Raw genomic sequence first — 19,839 nt, forward strand, 5'->3', positions numbered from 1 at the left:
TTTGAGTGCAAACCTCCTTCCATCAGCAAGGGCATTGAAGATGAAACGTGGCTGGGTCTTCCAAAATGACAATGATCCCAAACATACCGCCTGGGCAATGAAGGAGTGGCTTCGTAAGAAGCATTTCAAGGTCCTGGAGTGGCCTAGCCAGTCTCCAGATCTCAACCCCATAGAAAACCTTTGGAGGGAGTTGAAAGTCCGTGTTGCCCAGCGACAGCCCCAAAACATCACTGCTCTAGAGGAGATCTGCATGGGGGAATGGGCCAACATACCAGCAACAGTGTGTGCCAACCTTGTGAAGACTTACAGGAAACGTTTGACCTCTGTCATTGCCAACAAAGGATATATAACAAAGTATTGAGATGAACTTTTGATATTGACCAAATACTTATTTTTCACCATAATTTGCAAATAAATTCTTTCCAAATCAGCCAATGTGATTGTCTGGATTTTTTTACTTATTTTGTCTCTCATAGTTGAGGTCTACCTATGATGCCAATTACAGGCCTCTCTCATCTTTTTAAGTGGGAGAACTTGCACAATTGGTGGCTGACTAAAACTTTTTTGCCCCACTGTATATATTGTACATTCACATCAGTCCCTAACCCTCAAGAGGTGTACAATCTAAGGTCCCTAATTTACATTCATACACATATTAGGGCCAATTTAGACAGGATCCAAGTAACCTACCAGCATGTCTTTGGAGTGTGGGAGGAAACCGGAGTACCCCAAGGAAACCCACGCAGGCACAGGGAGAAAATGCAAACTCCAGGCAGGTGGTGCCGTGGCTGGGATTCGAACGAACGACCCTAGTACTGCCAGGCAGAAGTGCTAACCATTTAGCCACTGTGTTATATGACTTTTTATAATAAAATATACGTTTTTATGAATTTAGTGTAACTTTGATACTGATGGGACATTCTTGAACAACCTTTCTTTTTTTCTTGATTTCTCAGATTGTATAGTAAGCCTTAGCCCCTGCACCTCTGCCATCTTTAGGGCCTACATTCACCTGTTGATGCAGAGAGCCCACTGCCTACGTGACAGTACAAGTTGTACCCCCTATAGCAGAGGTGTCAAACTGGCGGCCCTCCAGCTGTCGTAGAACTACAAATCCCATCATGCCTTTGCCTTGGAGAATCATGCTTGTAACTGTCAATCTTGCAATGCCTCATGGGACTTGTATTTTTGCAACAACTGGAGGGCCACCAGTTTGACACCTGTGCCCTATAGGTACACGCAACACTGTCTGAAAGTGGTGATCAAATGCAAGGGCAGTTTTTTTCCATTAGGACAATGGAATCTATTTTAGATTTGGTTGACGAGATAATAAGGATGGGGAATTCTAATAAGAGGTACTACTTTACTGCTCCCAAAATAAAAAGAAATGTCTTTGTATTTCAAGAAATGATTGACAGGTCAACATAATCATTTCACATAGACACATAGAGAAGTGATTTTAACACACAATGTGATGTGAATGAGCTCCAATAATTAGGCAAGTATTAACAAAGCTAGAAAGAAGTGTCAACACACACACAAAAATATACATACATTTTATTTACACAGTTGCAAAACATATTTTTTTTTTACGTTGTAATAAAACATTTTGATCATGTGGTCATTACATATTAAAAATATATTTACAGTTAACTTATTGTCCAGTTCAGAGCCTTCTGCTACAAACCTCCAAATTATCATTTATGCAGTGCTTTACATACTTTTTATTCACATTAGTCCCTGCCCTCAAGGAGCTTACAGTCTAAGACTCCTATCTCACATTCATACAAAATAGGACCTGCACACACATACTAGGGCCAACTTAGGTGCTAATTACCCAACCAGCATGTCTTTGGAAAGCAGAGTGCACAGGGAGAACATGCAAACTCCATGCAGATAGTGTCTTGACCAGAATTCATTGGTGTCCTGATTTGAACCAGAGACCTCAGTGCGGCAAGGCAGAAGTGCTATATAACATTGACAAAACCATTCAACAAACCAGTGTGAGAGCCTCAGTGGCCAGTTAGCTCCTATGGTGGACACAGACGTTTCCATTTCACTATCCAAACGATGTGCGATTCGATAAAAATGATTGAATCCACAAACAATTGGATAGTCATACCTTCCCTTATGATCAATTTAGATTGAATTCAATCAAACTCAAAAATTATCGATTGCTTTCTATCGATCGGCAGCACTGTGAATTACTTTGATCGTAACTCAATTGATCCGGTAATGAGATTACACGGTGGAAACAGAGATGAGATGTGAGAACTTGTGATCATAAGTTATGATTGCACCTTAACTAAAATAAATAAATGTTGATCAAAATCCACTTCTCTGCATATAGCATATCAATCAACTATAGATAAATTATTTCTATCGGAAGAAATCCATAATTTATCAAAGCTTTTTTTGGCCACTATTAGAAGGAACTGTTGAAAAGTATGAAGGGATCTTGCTCCAGGTGGGTGGGAGTTAAGAGGACGAGGCCTTTTGTATAGTAGGTTTCGCCTCCTGGTATCTAGCTTTTCCTCCGGTACCCAACAATGGATTTGGGAATTAAAGCTGGGGATCAAGAAGATAAAATCATTTAAACCAATTATGTAATCATGATAAAAAGTAAAAAAAAAAAAAACATTAAGTTTATAACTTCCATAAATATATGAATCCATCTAGCTATCATCTGCATAATACATTTTTAGAATCTGCTTAGTTTATTTATTTTTCACAGTTTCCTCTTTTTTTTTTCTTTTTTTAAATAAATTCACCAGAGCTATGGCCGCTGCTTTTTAAATACCTTACAATTTTGGTGGTGAATTACCAGGCAATCAGTAAAAATAGTAACTGGCCAGTTCTTTATAAATAGGGCCCGCTGTGTTACTACAGGGAGGGGTCCCAGGCACAGAGGGATATTCCAGTTTGTGGAAATCCCCTTTAAATAGTTTATTAAGGCATTGACTGTCTGTTTCATCCATAAAGTAGGCCTGCAATGACAACTGGGGTTTCTGCCAACGGAAACAGATCCTGCTGGTTTAGTTGACCCAGACACTCCTTGAGCTGCGAATACTGATCATAGCATTCTCTCTTCTTTGCAGAAAAATAAAACTGCTAACCTGATCCCAACCAAGTGTACAAGTCCTACAGTATGTTGATGTTCTCGGTGGCTTATAGTGCTTCCAGTCTGAGATTACTAAAATATATATATATACAGTTGTGTTCATAATATTAGCAGTCAGACATCACTAACCTGATCAATCACTGTTTTTGGTAGAAATGATATTTCTACATGGCAAATAATTTACTAGCAGGTGTAGTAGAGTAATAGAAATCCAACAGACCCAACAGTCATGACATGCATGCTGCTGATTCTGTGTAATTGAATCACTAATTGAAAGGGGCATGTTCAAAATAATAGCAGTGTGGAGTTCTATTAGTGAGGTCACTCATTCTTTGAAAAACAGGTTCCAATTATTGCCCATATTTAAGGAAGGAAGGCAGCAAATGTTGTACATGCTGGTTACAGTGCATTTCTCTCTGAAATTCTGAGGAAAACGGGTCGTTCCAGACATTGTTCAGAAGAACAGCGTACCTTGATTAAAAAGTTAATTGGAGAGGGGAAAACATATAAAGAAGTGCAGAAAATGATAGGCTGCTCAGCTAAAATGATTGCAAATGCTTTAAAATGGCAACCAAAACCTGAAAGACGTGGAAGAAAGCGAAAAACTACCATTCGAATGGATAGAAGAATAGCCAAAATGGCAATAGCCAACAATCAGCTCCAGGAAGATCAAAGAAGGTGTAAAGTTCCCTGTGAGTACTGTTACAAATAGAAGACACCTATGTGAAGCCAAGCTATCTGCAAGAAGCCCCCGCAAAGTCCCACTGTTGGAAAAAAGACGTGCTGAAGAGGTTACAATTTGCAAAAGAGCAAAGAGCTTTATTCACTTTTTTCAACATACTGCTATTTTGAACACAAATATATATATATATATTTATTTTTTTTTGTACGAGTTTAGTACACATAGCATATGTGATCGTTCCTGAGAGGTAGAAAGTAAGAGACATCATTCTGGGGATGAATCACACTGATTGATATAGAACAGTGATGGTTAATTTTCTTGGTACAGAGGGCCTCAAGTATGATCCCAAACATCACCACCCAATATTTAGTGAATGTAATGCTTTGAAGACCTTTAGGACTGCATACATGCAACAGGAGATGGTCAAAGACTGCCTGCATTCTATGGGAGTTGTTGGAGACTGGGGATATGCTTCAGGAGACATTCACAGCGTGGAGACATTATGTGAGACTAGAGATCAATGCTATTACAGCTTCATTGCTTCCCCATTTCTGTTTCCTGCAGCCATCTTAAAAATTATTTCAAGGAGTGTGGGATTGGAAAACTCAAACATACATGTTTGCCTTGATGGCTGCAGCATCGATCCGATGCTGAAGCTGTCTCCTGCCATCTGTAAGACTGAGAACTGAGCAATCACATGATTGCTGATCACTCAGTTCTCAGTCTTCACTAAGCAGAGAGCAATGACTGTCAGTCATCGCTTTCTGCTCTGCCCCCCCCCCCCCGGTGCTCTCTGGAGCGCCAGGGTGTGGAGGGGGTGGGAGCAGCTGTCCCAGGCTCTCAGCAGCACGCTGAAAGGCTGAGCCAGCAGCCGGTCAGTTACCTGGGTGGATTCTGACAATAATGTTGGGATACATCCAGAGACTGAGCGGGCTCTGTGATGTGAGCTGAAACTGGATCACAGGAATGCAGAAATAAATGCACTTCTGTGACCCAGGAGAGAAGTATGGCCAGAAAAACTTTGGCCATACTTCTCTTTTAAGCCACATTTGGAATTTCTCCCAGCAAGATCCATTATAAAAGAAAAAAAATCATTTAACTACTAGAAGCTGGTATACAGAATATTTTTCCTTCACTGGCTTGGGGGCCTTCACACCAGTGCGTTGATCTACATTTTAGAGCAGCTGTAAAACACAGATCAATGGAAGAACATCTGAAAAACAATGGTTTCCAATTTGTACTATTCACACCATAACGCTGTGTATGCATGTCAACAAAGGTCAGTGCATGTTAAAACGTGATAGAAATGGACATGCATTTTCCATAAATTATAGCGCAAGTCAGTGTGAATTGGCCCTTAAGAAGCATCTAGGTAAGATAAATACAGACTAAAGTCTGCAGGGTCCCCTGAGGGCCCTAGTCCCAAATGGCCGCAGGTTGGACATCAGGGATTTAGAAGGCTGGATTTGTATTTAGAGCCTTGTCTGGTTTGCTATTAGCCAGAAATCTCTGTATTTTTAGCTCTTGTCTTTAATCAGCCATATATCATCCACGATCTCTCCATCCTAGGGGAAAACAGAAAAAGATTACATGCAACTAAAATTATATATATTAGGGTTTACAACAACTTTAACATGAAAAACTAATATTGTTCAAAAGAAACGTATCAAGACAGGGATACACAATCTGTCACTGCTAATTTGTGGCCCAGGGGCTGTCATATTTATCTCTGCCTAATTAGCTGCATATTAGAAATAAACGTGCATATCAAGTGTCTCAATCTCACATACACACTAGATTGCTGCAGTTCAGTGACTTAGGCTCCATTCACACCAATGTGTTTTTTATTGCTTTTTGCAGAAACGTAGTACAGTCCACTTAACATGGTTTCCTATGGAACATGCTCACATCTACGCTTTTTTAAACTGCTGCTGCTTTTTTGGAAAGGGTCACAGACTTTTTTTTTTAAGCAAAAAGCAGCATTTTTGCTAAAATAGATTTCAATAGAGAATCTGCTGAAATGCGTGGTAATGCATTTTTGTGTGTTTCGATTCTGCCCAGCAAAAAAAAAAAATGAACAAAAATGCATAACACGGTTAAAACGTGTGTAGAAAAACACAAAACAAACAGCAATAAGCACTGCAAAATAGACAAAAAGCAAACTGCATAAGTGTGATTGGAGCCTACACAAGCATAAAGCCACATTTACACTTGAGAGTGGGACTGATTATATACGAGAACCCCACTGCAGACTGTCTGCATCCAACACCAATCACTTGCAGGTGGCCGCTCCATGCCACCATTAGCTGCGGAAGCTGTTAGGCTTCCATTGCTTTCAATGGAGCTGCCTCCCCCAGCTAATTGTGGGGAACCCCTTCTGGGGTTCTCGCATGTAATTGGTGCCGGCCCCATTCGCAACTGTGAATGTGGCCTTAGAATGAAAGCCCACACCTTGAAAATCAGGTGAGCAATGAAAATTCCCATATGTCCTTTTAAAGGCTAAGTTCATTGCACCTGTGACCAGTGGATTGAGGGTGCAACGCCAGGTTCCCATAGGCTCTTTCCCCAGCTTCCTGTCCATACCAAGGTACAGTCTGTCAATTGGAAAGCTGGAGGAAGAGTCAATGGACTAAGAGTACAGCGATCACTGCACTCGTGTTCCATTAAAAACTACAAGTTTGTCTGCTACAGTGGCACATGGGACTTGTATTTCATTAATTCACAGATCTCTGTGAATTAATCAAGTGTCTGTGTGGGTGGAGCCTATTTACAAAATGACAGCTGCTGTGGGGTGAGAGAACCAATGCATTCTTTTGGGGAAGTTTGCTTAGCAACATGGGTGTGACATGTAACATGTTGCAAAAGGTAGCATTAGCCTTTTACCATCTCTAAATCTTAATCTGGTTTCCCTTGTACCTGGCGAATACAGAGCCTTGATGTGCCACCAGTCAGGATTAAGCCCTGTCCGAATGGGTACCAAGGCCTGGTTCACACCTATGCATTTTTTAGTGCTTTTTGCAAAAATGCACTACAGTCCATTGAACATGGTTTCCTATGGGACATATTCACATCTATGTGTTTTCAGCCACTGCGTTTTTGGAAAGGTTCAGGGACGTTTTTTCCACAGCATATTGCATTATGCCAGTGTTTCTGAACTCCAGTCCTCATGGACCCCCACCAGGTCATGTTTTCAGGATTTCCATTATTTTGCACAGGTGATTTGATCAGTTTCACTGCCTTAGTAATTACCACAGCTGTTTCATCTGAGGGAAATCCTGAAAACATGACCTGTTGGGGGTCCATGAGGACTGGAGTTGAGAAACACTGCATTATGCATAGGTGTGAACCAGGCCTAAGCTATGCACCTTGTCATTAAATGGTCAAATGCCAGAGCCTCTGTGGCCAATAGTGTACACTTGGAGAGAAGTGAGGACCCTCTCTACAGAATGGGCCTGTCCACTTAATTTTAGTTTGGGTCCAAGGCGTCAGCATGTTCACTACGGGAAGCCAGCTGTGACTCCTTGCAGCTTCACAGTTGGCTTCCCCCTGCACATGTGCGAGAGCTGCGCTGTGCTTTGTGTATGGTCCTGCAGCCTCCTGAAACCTGTGATGTGTCCCGTAAGACTGAGGGCAAAGGGGGAGGGGGGGCTTCTGCTCGGATTGCGAGAAAGAAAGAGAACGGAAGCTGCGAGTCTCTTCTATTGCTATAAAAGTCCTGCTTGTCAGTGATTTTTCAAAAATTCGAGTTTAATTACGCTTGTAACAAAATGTAACATATAACAGCCTAACAGACATTAATATAGGTGGTGGCTGTATTAGGCATCTTTTTTTGCAGCTAGTGACACTTTCAACAAGTACAGAAAATACTTGTCAATCTTGCTGGTCCTTTGTCACTTTCTGAAGGTTAACTTCTGTTCTAGTTATCTTTTGAAAACTACCAATAGCCCTGCCCCCCATGCTATTGAGATGAAGAGATAAGGACATGGTTGTAGTCCATATCAGGAGTTCAGGGTGGCAACCTTCAATGATATAGTGAAGAAGTGCTAGAGCTACCCAGGGGCAGGAAGTGTGCTATTAAAGGTGGAAATACAGCAAAAGAAACTTTAAAAAGAAGGTAAGATGCAATATATTAACATTTTTATGCTTTAAGAAGATCTAATTTTATTATAAACCTCAGCAAAAGTGCTACAAAGACATCATGCTTCAGTCTCAATGACTCCACGTCCCCCAGTGGTCTTATAGAAAATGGCAGAGAAGTGGGTCATAAATGGTAATGTAGGCTGCTATGTCAAGTAGGATTGGTTTATGCATCTTGTACGTCTTTAGTTGTTATGATCACTTCATGTAGAGCCCATCATTTGTACCCCCATGTAGAAACACTAACACATGCACATACCTGATCATCGGACACTTGTTGAATGTGTATGTGAGTCTTATTGGCAACGTGGATCCGAGTATAGCCATAATCTTCAATCCTTACTGCACTCCACTCCCGGTGTAGAGGAAAGAATGGATCAAGCCTCTCATTACAGCCCTTGGATGAAAACCGTGAACAAATACACAGCATGATGCATTAACATGGTTTATGGAGATTCTCTTGAATGCCTTGTAAAGTTTGCCAGTTTGCTCGCCTCATCCATTCTACACTAAACATCTAACCTTAAACCAGACTGTGAATCTCAGCTCAGTAGTACTCCAAGCTCAGGAATACCCCTGCTTAGCAGATCCCCAGCTCATTGGTACCCTCATTCAGCAGATCCCAGCTCTGCTGATGCCCCACTCAGTAGTTACTCCCAGCTCTTCTAAAACACCGTTCAGTAGTTACCCCTAGCTCTGTTGATGCCTCACTCAGTAGTAACCCCAAGCTCTGCTGATCTCCCACTCATTGGTAACCCTCAGCTCTGCTAATACCCCACTCAGTAGTAACCCCCAGCTCTGCTGATCCCCCACTCAATAGTAACCCTCAGCTCTGCTGATCCTCCACTCAATAGTAACCCCCAGCTCTGCTGATCCTCCACTCAATAGTAACCCCCAGCTCTGCTGATCCTCCATCGCTCAGTCCTCTCTTTCCAGTCCCCACTCACCTTCCCTTATAACATTCCCACATTGCGTACCATGTGTGCCATCTGCTAGTTGCCAGATTTTAAAGCAATGCAAATGAGCCCTAAAAGTAATACATCCACCCATCCAGGTTCAAGCAGACTGTATGCAGCTACCAGTCCTGACTGTGGTGCATGTGTGGTACTTTGATTCTTTCCTCTGATTAGGCCCACTGAAAAGGGAATTTTCAGAAAACTGGAAATATATCCCTGCACAAATCCCCAATTCCTTTTTTTTCTGCTGCTGTGAATATTAGAGGGTGGCTACTTTTGTTCCACTGTATGTAAGAATATAGCCACCTTCCCTTGCTTGCCCTCAGAATGGTCTATATTCTCTGGGATTTGTATTGTACTTAGAGCAGTGCACATGACCACTAACGTGCACTACCCACTCCAAACTAGGTGAGGAGGAAAATGAGAGGTTCAAGGGCTCACATAGGACATTGCAAGGAGGCAGAAAAACACAGTAAAAAATGAAATAATAAAAAAAATAGACTACAAGCCCCCTTTAAGTAGTGGATGAGTATGGGTTAGTTTTGGAGAGGAAGGATATAATTTAGTGTCACTTTAAAGGCAGGAAGTGTGTAAAACATCTGTAGCTTTTATATATGTAATTGAAGCCTAATAAAAAATAAATTGCTATTGAGTGTATGGGACGTTTACTGCTGTATTCCTACAATATATTAGTAATGTATTTGTCATTATCATGTCTATATTTTACTCACAGCAGATCCTGTGGTTATGTGGACAGGAGCCCGGGGATTGGTGTATGGGGCATCAATGGATCCATTATACACCTGCAACCAAAAATACACCAGAATTAGATCTTTTGTATTCACTGGATAATTTATGCAGAAACCAGAGGAATCTGTGTCACCCACAACAACCAACTGGATGTTAACATTTCTAACCTGCAACAGCAAAATGACAGCTGGAATAGCTGCAATGGGCAAAACAGAAAGGTTCCATTTCTTTGCATGCAAGAGGTCTAGGGTTCCATTCACCCTTGCAAATAGGACCATCTGCGTTTAGAAGTGGGAGATCTATTGGGGGGGGTTCCCGATGATAAGCTGTGACAGAGTAGCCCCATTGAAAGCAATAGGAGGCTGACAGCTCCCCCAGCTGTTCACGGTCGTGCTCATGGAGTGATTATCTGCAAATGATCAACTTTGGGCACACCCACCCATATAGTTGCTCACTTTTAAAAATAAGGTATTTACCAGTCCATGGAGTCCAGTACTGTAGACAATTCTCACTGCTGTTGGTTCCCGGCTCCACCATCTTGGATATGGGAGCAGGTTGTGACTTCCTGATGGAGCACAGCTGGCTCCTCACTGTGCATGTGTGAGATTGCATCGCGCAGTGAGACTGGTCCTGCAGCCTCCTGGGATGCTACTTTTGTACGGTACTTTTGAGACGGTACTTTTACATTCAAGTGAAGGCTCACTTTAATATTGATCCTAGAATGTTTTTTGATTAATACGGCAGGAGTAACAACCTGATCTAAATAGTCTGTTAAAGTGGAACTTCACTCTCTCAAGCAACATTGACTATTTTAAATCTTTATGCTGCTAGCATTAGTAAAAACATAGGAATGTACTGTATATCATATGTACCTGTTTTAAGCAGTTTTTTACATTTCCTTAGTTACTTTCTAGGTTCCATGCCTAGGCATATGATGTCATACATCCCAGGAGTCTTCAGGAGAGGAGGAGGCGTTTTCTCAGCTAAGCACACCCTCTTGCCTATATATCTGAGCTAAGGGCAGATGGATTCCAGGAAGTAATTGCTCCATGAATCATCTGCCTTAACTCAAGATGGTCTCAGCCAGAAATGCTAGAGGTTGTTTTCTGAAGTGATTTCTCAGCAAAATAAAGCATGGAGAGACATTGATGGATGAGTGAGTTTGCTTTGAATATTAAAACTGAATTAAATAATGCTTTTGTTTTGTGGCGCTCGGATACACTGTAGTTCTGCTTTAAGCTCTTTGGATATATTTGGAGCTACAATATATAAATGGATAGAATCATTATTTGAAGAACTTATCTTGTGTTCGACTGGACGTGGAGGTGACAGCCACCAAAACTTTGAGGGGGCTTGGATAAAGCGTGTGACTTACTGGGTGGAGTTTCACTGGACTGGCAACATGATGGGTCTGATAAACTATCAGCGGTACAACATCCTTAACCAGTGGAACAAATAAAACAATAATTCACAGTGCATGTTCCTGTTGAGTGCGACATATGCATTAGAAATAGGAAAATCCATATTTGAAAGATTTCACAGAAATGTCACAATTTGCATGACTTATAATTGAGAAGATTTTTGGGGCGTAGAATGAGTGCATTAGTGCATGAAGCAGTAGGTGGCACAGCACTCCTTATAAACCTTAGTCACTATACATAATACATAATTTATCTTCAATCTGAGTTTATTAAAGTTTTATACACAGAAAGGATATAGTAATATAAAAACATGTAAAACAGTTTGTATGCAGGTTGGTCACCCATGAACATTTGAGGTACAAACAAATAATCAGACCAAGAATATGACGGTATACTGTAAAAAAATATATATATTTTACCCCCTGAGGATCAGGTCGCACAGGGAATGAATGAGGAGCCATCAGATCGCTCATGAACATTTCAGACATAAACAAATAATCAGACCAAGAATATGAAGGTATAGCTATAAAAAAAAATGGCATAACAGATAAATTGATGTCATAATTAATAGTTTCCTTTTGGGATTAATAAAGTATTCTGAATCTAAAGTCAAATTTTGAATGAAAATTTTGCACATAATTTTCCTGTCTCTGTGCTACGAATAGTTTATCAAGCCCAATGTATTTTCTAGTTCTATATATGAAATAGGCTGCCCTAGTACATTGACATGCCTTTCACAACCTCTTTATTGCAGAGAAACCTGTGGAATAATTATTAGGACTTATGGAATCCCTGATAAAATAATTCATTGGTGGTCACTGTGAGGAATGCCCCTTACATTGGTGGTCACTGTGAGGAATGCCCCTTACATTGGTGGTTAGGGGGAAGGATGCCCCTTACATTGGTAGTTAGCGGGGAGGATGCCACTTACATTGGTGGTTAGGGGGAAGGATGCTCCTTGTATTGGTGGTCATTGGGTAAAATTGCCTCTTACATTGGTGGTCAGTCGGAAGAATGCCCCTTACATTGGTGGTCAATGGATAAAAATGCTTCTTACATTGGTGGTCAGTGGGAAGAATGCCCCTTAAAGTGGGGAGAATGCCCCCCTCTTACAGTGGTGGTCAGAATGCCACCCATACAGATAGCTAAAAAAAAAAAATCATGTTATGACACTGGCCCTGCCAAGCGGCATTGGACTGGGAACTATGCAGTTACCATCAAATGGGAGGTCAATCAACCACAGCTCAGCAACCCTATAGCAATCTCTAGAGGAACCCTAGTTAAGAATTGCTGTACTATGGGCTCAGAACTGAAGTTTGGTGTACTTACCCTGCGGTTATACACAGGCCAGAGCCTCTCAAAGGAATGTTCATGTGCCCAGATTTCCAGATCCACCCCTGAAAGTAGAGGCACAGGTAACTGATTATCTTTAAATGCATACCTGTTCTGTTCCTGCACTGCAGACTGGGAATCAGTGTCCACTTTATCAGGTAAACCTGCTTTCAGCAAACAGCCAAACCATGAATTGTGGCTGTAGCTCAAAGCGTAAAGAATTTCAAAACGTAATGAAGAAGTTCAGTTGTTGACCAAACATTGGCATGTGAAAGGTGCATAATCTTGGCTGCTTCCTGTCCCTGTAATGCCTATACAAGAAATGTGGGGTGCAGTGGTCACTGGGACAGGAAGCCATAGACAACAGAAAGGGTCCATGCACACTGGCTTAAAAAAAAAAAAAACACTGCTCCTGGAGGAGTTTAGCGTTTTGCCTGTAGAAGCAACTAATGTTATCCCATATGCCCATGCACATTAGGTCATTTAGAGGCATATTTTAAGCTCAGTGTTTAGAGGCAGAAAAACCCTTCTGTTTTCGTTTTTGAGAGCGGTTTTCTGGCAGAAAAGATCACTAAATGCTCCTAAAAACTGATAAATGCTAGTACAAAAAAATACTCAAAATTTGCGTTTTTTAATCCAAAAGCAATGGCGTCATTTAAGCCAGTGTGCATTGACCCTTAAACATTGTTTTAATTCTTCCTTGCTGTTCTTAAAAAGGGTTTTTGTCCCATCAGAGTGATTTTCCACCACTTCCTGCTATGACAGGGTATAAGGGGAAATTTCCCCAATAGAACACAGAAAGCAATATACCCCTTCCTGCTCTACCGATAACAAAATAACAAAATTTTGTCTGGTAATGGACTTACATTCAGCAGGTTAGAGAGGAATAGGTAGACTTGTTCAACCTGACAGGAAGTCAACAACCATTCATTACAACAATTGCATCACCAGGTTACCTCTAAATACATAAAACATGGCACCTTACAGAGGCTTCAGGCCCTACAGCAGTAGATGACCACATTAAATTCTACCTTTGCCAGCTAAGAACAGTAATGAGACTACACTAGGAAATGGATAACTAAAGATTACAAAAGCTTTGCCTAATCTGAAACAATCCCAATATCTGCTATAAAGTGCAGATGGTAGAGTCAGAATGGCATATAGAATATGAATCTTTAAAGATGAGGCAGATCAGGGGGGGGTCACAGTCTAAATGTTTCTATCAGGTCAGCATGGACCTAAATAGAAGCATTTCCAGTACCTTCCTGAATTGACACCAAAAATAATTCAAGTGTTCTGAAGGTTAATCCAATGCATTTCGATTGGTAAAAATGGTGAATGACACCATAGAATAAAAGTAAAATGGTGCCGTGATTCCGGAGTCCACCTCTGGAAAAGGAGGCCTCCTTTCCCTGATGATGCCTGTTGAGAACAAAGAGGCAGTGCCTCTGATCCATGGTGTCATCACGTGCATCAGCAAGAGTCACGGTGATGTTCTACTTTCAGATACAAATGTCCTTAATGCAGATGCCTGCAGGTTCTGTATATTGTGAGCAGCTCTGTATTTAAATAAACTTGGAACCTTTATTACTACACTATGAGTTTTGCCCTGCTTCTTTATCTCATTGGTAATTGCTGGGTGTTGGGGAGCCAAAGAGGTGTTGTGTATACTGGCTTTCCATCTGGACATTGGTTGGTGGTTGCTGGGCCAGAATTATACCGTAGCTGTTAGATAGCCAAGCGAGTGTAGATCTCATGTTATTGAGATCCTTCATCCTGGTAAGCAGCAGTGTAACACTGTAATCACTTTGGTTGTAGTAGTGCACTGAAGGTGTCTCATATAACCTGATGGTGGAATGACTGGAAGAAATGTTAGACCAGCCTTTCTCAACCAGGGTGCCCAGGCACCCTAGGGTGCCTTGGGGTTTCTTCAGGGGTGCCTTGGCAAAATGTCTAAAAATTGCCCCAAACTTGTATACAATCCAGTGGGTGGAACAAGCCTGTCTTTTAGCTACACAAAGCCAGAGGTTTCCATTGTGCACCATTACGACCTTCTAGCCGGCGGCCTGACAACCAGTGACATCATCAGTGGATAAGGAGGATATCAGCTGCCTGCACAGCATTCTAGCTTGACCCTCCCCTACCCCTCTCCATCAGAGCTGGGGTCACATTAGCTCAGTGATGGAGAAAAACTGAGGGGGAACAGGAACACTGAAATACTAGTCAGTACCAGTGTGCAAAAGTGTATTTTCTTTGGAAGAATAAATCACCTCCAATGTTGGGTGTCCTATGTGTGTGGCTGTTGCTGCGGTATATAAAACTATTAGAATAGTTTTTCACATTTTAGAATGGGGTGCCCTTTTAACATTTTGGGCAGTCTAGAGACTCTAGAGCAGTGGTTCTTAACCTGGGTTCGATCGAACCCCAGGGGTTCGGTGAGTCAGTCTCGCGGGTTCGGCGGAGGTGAAGACCCACACCCGACTCATATGATTCGTGCAGTAAATATTCATTATTATGTTTTTGTTTTGTGTGAAAATCATGTTTTAATGGTTTTGTTCTTTGTTCTTAACGGTTTTGTTCATTTTGTGCACCTATGTATAAATATATACCTAAATATATACCTATGTTTTTAATTTTAAAAATCATATTTTATTTTTCCAATTAAGAAGGGTTCGGTGAATGCGCATATGAAACTGGTGGGGTTCAGTACCTCCAACAAGGTTAAGAACCACTGCTCTAGAGGCACCCCATTTTAAAATGGGGTGCCTCAAGACTGTCCATGATTTTAAAGGGTGCCTTTAGGACTGTCCATAATTTTAAAAGGTGCCTTGAGTGAAAAAAAGGTTGAGAAACACTGTGTTAGACTATTTACATTGTATTGCATTTACATTCACATTTTGGTTTATAGAATTATGTAATTTTTAGACTGATTTATACTAGCACACTTATAGAGGCTATATTAAATAGGTGATGTTTTAAATCAAGCGGCACCTACCATATTTATAGAACAAATCCTCCAGTGCATACTGGCCTCCTGGTAGCCCAGTACGTGTCTGAAAAACAGAGCACACACAGCAAGATAACTTATCAGCAATGGAGACAATATGACGTACAAGAGAAAAGGTAACTCAGAAATATAATGATATGCAACATAATTCCCACATAATCCAAAGCACCTGCAGAACTTTTGTTTAAGTCCCCATGCGCACTTAACACCGGCACATGGGGATCAAGCATTCAGTGGCAGGAAGAGAGCACAGGTGTCCCATCTTGTCCCACGGTCGGCAACCTGACAAACTCTATGAGAGGCTGACAACTGCTGTGGCTAGATGGGACTGGACTGTGAAACCTAGTGATACAAACCTTTAGGGCAACATGTTCCCAGGGACAGACTTCTAGCATTCTTAACACATTCTGCCCTAAATGTTTGTACATCACAAAGTCCCATCCAGCCACAGCAGTGGTCATCCTCTCATAGTGTTTGAGAGGTTGCCAGCAGCAGGGCTGAATGGAACATCTGTGCCTTCTTCCTGCAGCTAAACAATGGAACAACATGAACCAGTTCTAAACTCCCAGTGTGCATGAGGCCTAATTCAATTCACTAAGATACATCTTTTTTTACACAAACTTTGAAGGCTTGTTCACACCAGGTGCACTGAGGCTCAGCGCAAGGGCACATAGTAAACAATTGTTTTTTTTATACCCTGATAACACCATACACGGGCAATGGTGTGCATTCCATAAAAATGCAGCATGTCTGTAAAGTCAATGGTTCACAAAGTTAAATGTGTTTTTTTGATACCTTTGATGTGAAAAAAATAAGTAAACACTGTGATGTGTTGTAATAGTGCATTGCATTAGCCTTACACAACACATTCCAGAGTAATTATGTTATACAGGCAAAAATGCAAGCCCACTGGTGTGATTGGGCCCTGAGACATTGTACTCCATAAAATTCATGGTGTCAGAATATTCACAACAAAAATAAAAAGACTTTCTCCATTGCTAATAGGTTGGATGCCAATTGTTTTTCACACATGTGATGTTGTGAACAAGTTGGTTACACCTTCAGCTGTTAAATCTCTTTTGGACTATGTCCTACCTAAAACTGGATGCATAAACTGTTTTTTTTGTTCAGCCTTCTGGCTGAATTAAAAAAAAAAATAATTCTTCCATCCACACAAGCAATGTTGATGAAGGATTCACCCTGACCGGGACATTGTTTTCTGAAAGCGGGAACTCTCCACTGTCAGAATACACTGATCAGTGCTGCAACCAATTGGCTGCAAGCCACTGTTTGAAGAAGGTTTCCCAGCAGGATCGATCAAATGCCTGGTTTCTGGCAAAACAGAAAGGGCCACACATACACACAGATCAAAATTCGTCTGGTCCCTGCTGAAACTACTGAATTTCCATCCGTATGTACCCTTGCTTTAACGATCCATTCAATTTGTAACCATTTAGATAGTCCTTTAAAATAGAACTAAAGAGAAAGCTTTTTAATTTTCGATAGACTGAGGGAGGGTTATGACCCCTGTCCATTTTTTTTCCAATCTGTGTCCCTTCAATGAAATTTCCCTTCAAAACAGGAGGCGAAAGGAAGTCCCTTCAAAGTGAAGGAATCCTTGGTTGTCACCAGTGTACCCATTGGAAGGTTTTCCTCTCTATTCCTGTTCTGGTGACAGCCACAAATTTGGGATTTTCCCTCTCAGTAATAATAGTAAACATGGGAAACAAAGAGGGTGAATCTCCCTAATGGGGGCACAGACAGCAATAAAAACCTGAGAGATGATTCCTTTACTTAACGTACAACTGTTACTGTGTTCCACACTGTGTTCCTTAAAACATTTCAATAATAATTTGAAAGAGAAAAACCTGATAGATGTTCTGAACTCAAATCAATCTGGGAAGGTGGAGGAAAATGTCCAGGTTCATGGCCTCCTGGAATTGTGACTTCTAAAAAGCTTGGATATTCCACTCACCGTGCTGTTAACTTGGGCACAGTCATCACTGTTAAAATTGGTGCAATACATAGGACGGTGAGCCATTGTTATGATCCATGGGCGCTCAGAACGACGAGCCTTGCTGGTGGCCTCCTAAAAAAGAGGAAGGTTGAACATTATTTATCACATATTTATGCTTTGGGCACCAAAGGCTTGGGTGCCTACAGGCTCAAGTGACGGTAATCCAGCCCTAATTAGAGGATATTTGGCCCAGATCATGGTAATACATCTAACAGTAATAGTACTTCACCTTTGCTGTGAAGACTGACTACACTACTCAAAGATAAGAAATGACAGAAGAACCAAGCCACTAGAAAATTTCCACTATGGCCAACACGTTTCTGGAGCTACAAAAGTCTCCCTTCATCAGGGCCAAGAATTGGTATTTTGTAAAGTCAAGGCTGCATTGAGAGCTATTAGTGATGAGAAGTTACTATTCTCCATAGAAACCAGCGTTCAGTAGCCGAACACTCACAGTTTTGAACAGGAGCACAATAGGGCTACAGATGGCAATAAAGACTCTGCCCTGCTGCACCCTAAACAAATCAAAAGTTGTGGCTGGAGTTGAGTTCTAAATTGAAAAATATTATTGCATCTGACCTGAATGTGCCTTTAAAGTTACACTAAAAGATATCTTTATTCTTCAAAAACAATCCATACACGTCTACTCAAAGCATGATCCAGAAAGTACGCATTGTAAAAACAAGACTATAATCTATGACATGGATGGAGACTGAAGACCAACACTGTGCATCTAACCTGAAGATCCCTTTGTAGCCAGTTAAACTGCTTTGCCACCAATTCTTCGCCATATTTCAGGTAGAAATAAACCTCTGTAGAGAACGAGATAATATGAGCAGGTCCAAGATCCCAGCTGGAGAGAGAATGATGTATAAATGTTAAAGTATATGTAAAGCCTCACCTTGTAAAACAACCAATTCAGTTTAAAATAGAAATGAATGGCAAAACGTGTATAGATAAAAATAAACCTTTTATATACCTTTTTTCCCCCTGTTTTATAAGTGATCACATACCATCTAAGTTCCTTATGCAACTGAGAACAGAGAACTTGGAGAGGGGTAACAGCGGTACACTGATCTTCCTAAATGGCTGTGTAGGGAAGGGGGGGTGTCAGCACAAGTAGTCTGACCATTGGAGGAGAGCAGGCTGAGTTCCCAGCACAGCTACAGAACTAACCACACTGTGCTCTCGTGCCTAGTATAGTGAGTTTTTAATAGGAAAGCACAGGAACTGGCAGGATCACCAGGCATTTCACACAAAGGAAACAGTAGAAAGAATAGGAGACTTTTTTTCATACAAGTACATAATACTGCAGGCGTATATCAGGAATATGAAATGTTGGGTTTACATATTCTTTAAGGTCACATGTTAATTTCATGCATCAATGTGTCATTTCTACCTAGTGTTTCCCTACCTGTACCACAGGCCCTCTGTGTCTCCTGGCATGGTGAACCGCATGCGATAATTGGAAAAGTTGCTGAAAAACAAAAAGGTGACAAAAACTGCTGTTTTAATAGGCTATTGTCAGATCTTTTAAAGTGATTGTAAAGTAAAAATTTTAGTTTTCTTAAATAACATACAGTATATGGTATACTTACCTGCTCTGTGCACTGGTAGAACACCCCCGATCTTCCTCTTCTGTGGTCCCCCGGAGGCAATCTGGGCTCCTCCTCTTCTCCCTGTGCCACCATAGGAAACCGCTTCCTATGGTGATAATTGTGCAGGCTCACTCCAAAGCTCGGCTGTGTGTGTCTATATACACACACAGCCCGGCTCAACTCTGCCCCTTCACTGGCTTTGATAGACAGCAGCAGGAGCCCATGGCTCCTGCTACTCTCAGCCAAGCCTGTGAAAGACGGGAGAGAAGACCTGCAGATGGGCACAGTGCTGGATCGATGCAATACCCAGGGAAGTACTTGGGGAAGGGAGGAGCAAGAAACAGCTGCTGAAAGTATTTTTTTTACCATAATGCATAGAATGTATTAGGACTCCTTTATACTTGCTTCAAAATGTGTAATTTGACACTCGTTTTTAAAGCACTCTGAATGCCAATCAAAGCTCCTGTCACATAATAAAATGGTTACCTTACAGTCCTGGTCACACATTGCGTTTGCTTCACTTCAAATATTATACCTCATGTTGCTTTCATGGTGCTTCAAAGCATTTCCAAAGCCTCCACAGTCTATCACAATGCTCACTAACAGCACCTGCAGCTTTTGAGAGGCTATTCAGCTTTAGCTTCACTTAGTTTTGGGGGAATTGCTGGTATGAGATATCCCAGGATGCACTGGGAAACCAACAAGTGAATCAGAATGACGTCATCAGAAGTCACTTCTGGTTCTTATGTGTATATATTCTGGAAGTGTCTGGAGCAAACGTCACATCTATGGTGTGCAGCGTGGAGCAGTAGGAAGGT

General features: G+C 41.3%; 1 protein-coding gene across 2 annotated transcripts in view; it reads right to left on the reverse strand.

Moving 5' to 3' along the window:
* Window positions 1–1,541: 1,541 nt before the first annotated feature.
* Window positions 1,542–19,839, reverse strand: part of ACP7 (acid phosphatase 7, tartrate resistant (putative)) — a 40,991-nt gene continuing 22,693 nt past the window's right edge. For both annotated transcript variants that reach the window (XM_089679791.1, XM_089679792.1), the window contains exons 7-14: window positions 18,838–18,900; window positions 18,162–18,276; window positions 17,382–17,495; window positions 15,395–15,452; window positions 12,397–12,464; window positions 9,628–9,699; window positions 8,200–8,337; window positions 1,542–5,368 (exon numbers count right to left, since the gene is read on the reverse strand). In XM_089679791.1, the coding sequence (XP_089535917.1) occupies window positions 5,321–5,368; window positions 8,200–8,337; window positions 9,628–9,699; window positions 12,397–12,464; window positions 15,395–15,452; window positions 17,382–17,495; window positions 18,162–18,276; window positions 18,838–18,900 (676 nt within the window). In that variant the 3' untranslated portion in view covers window positions 1,542–5,320. The remainder of the gene's footprint in view (window positions 5,369–8,199; window positions 8,338–9,627; window positions 9,700–12,396; window positions 12,465–15,394; window positions 15,453–17,381; window positions 17,496–18,161; window positions 18,277–18,837; window positions 18,901–19,839) is intronic.

The sequence above is a fragment of the Staurois parvus genome, unplaced genomic scaffold (assembly GCF_062004578.1).
Source record: "Staurois parvus isolate SC_StPar_1 unplaced genomic scaffold, SC_StPar_1.0 ptg000232l, whole genome shotgun sequence".
NCBI lineage: Eukaryota > Metazoa > Chordata > Amphibia > Anura > Ranidae > Staurois > Staurois parvus.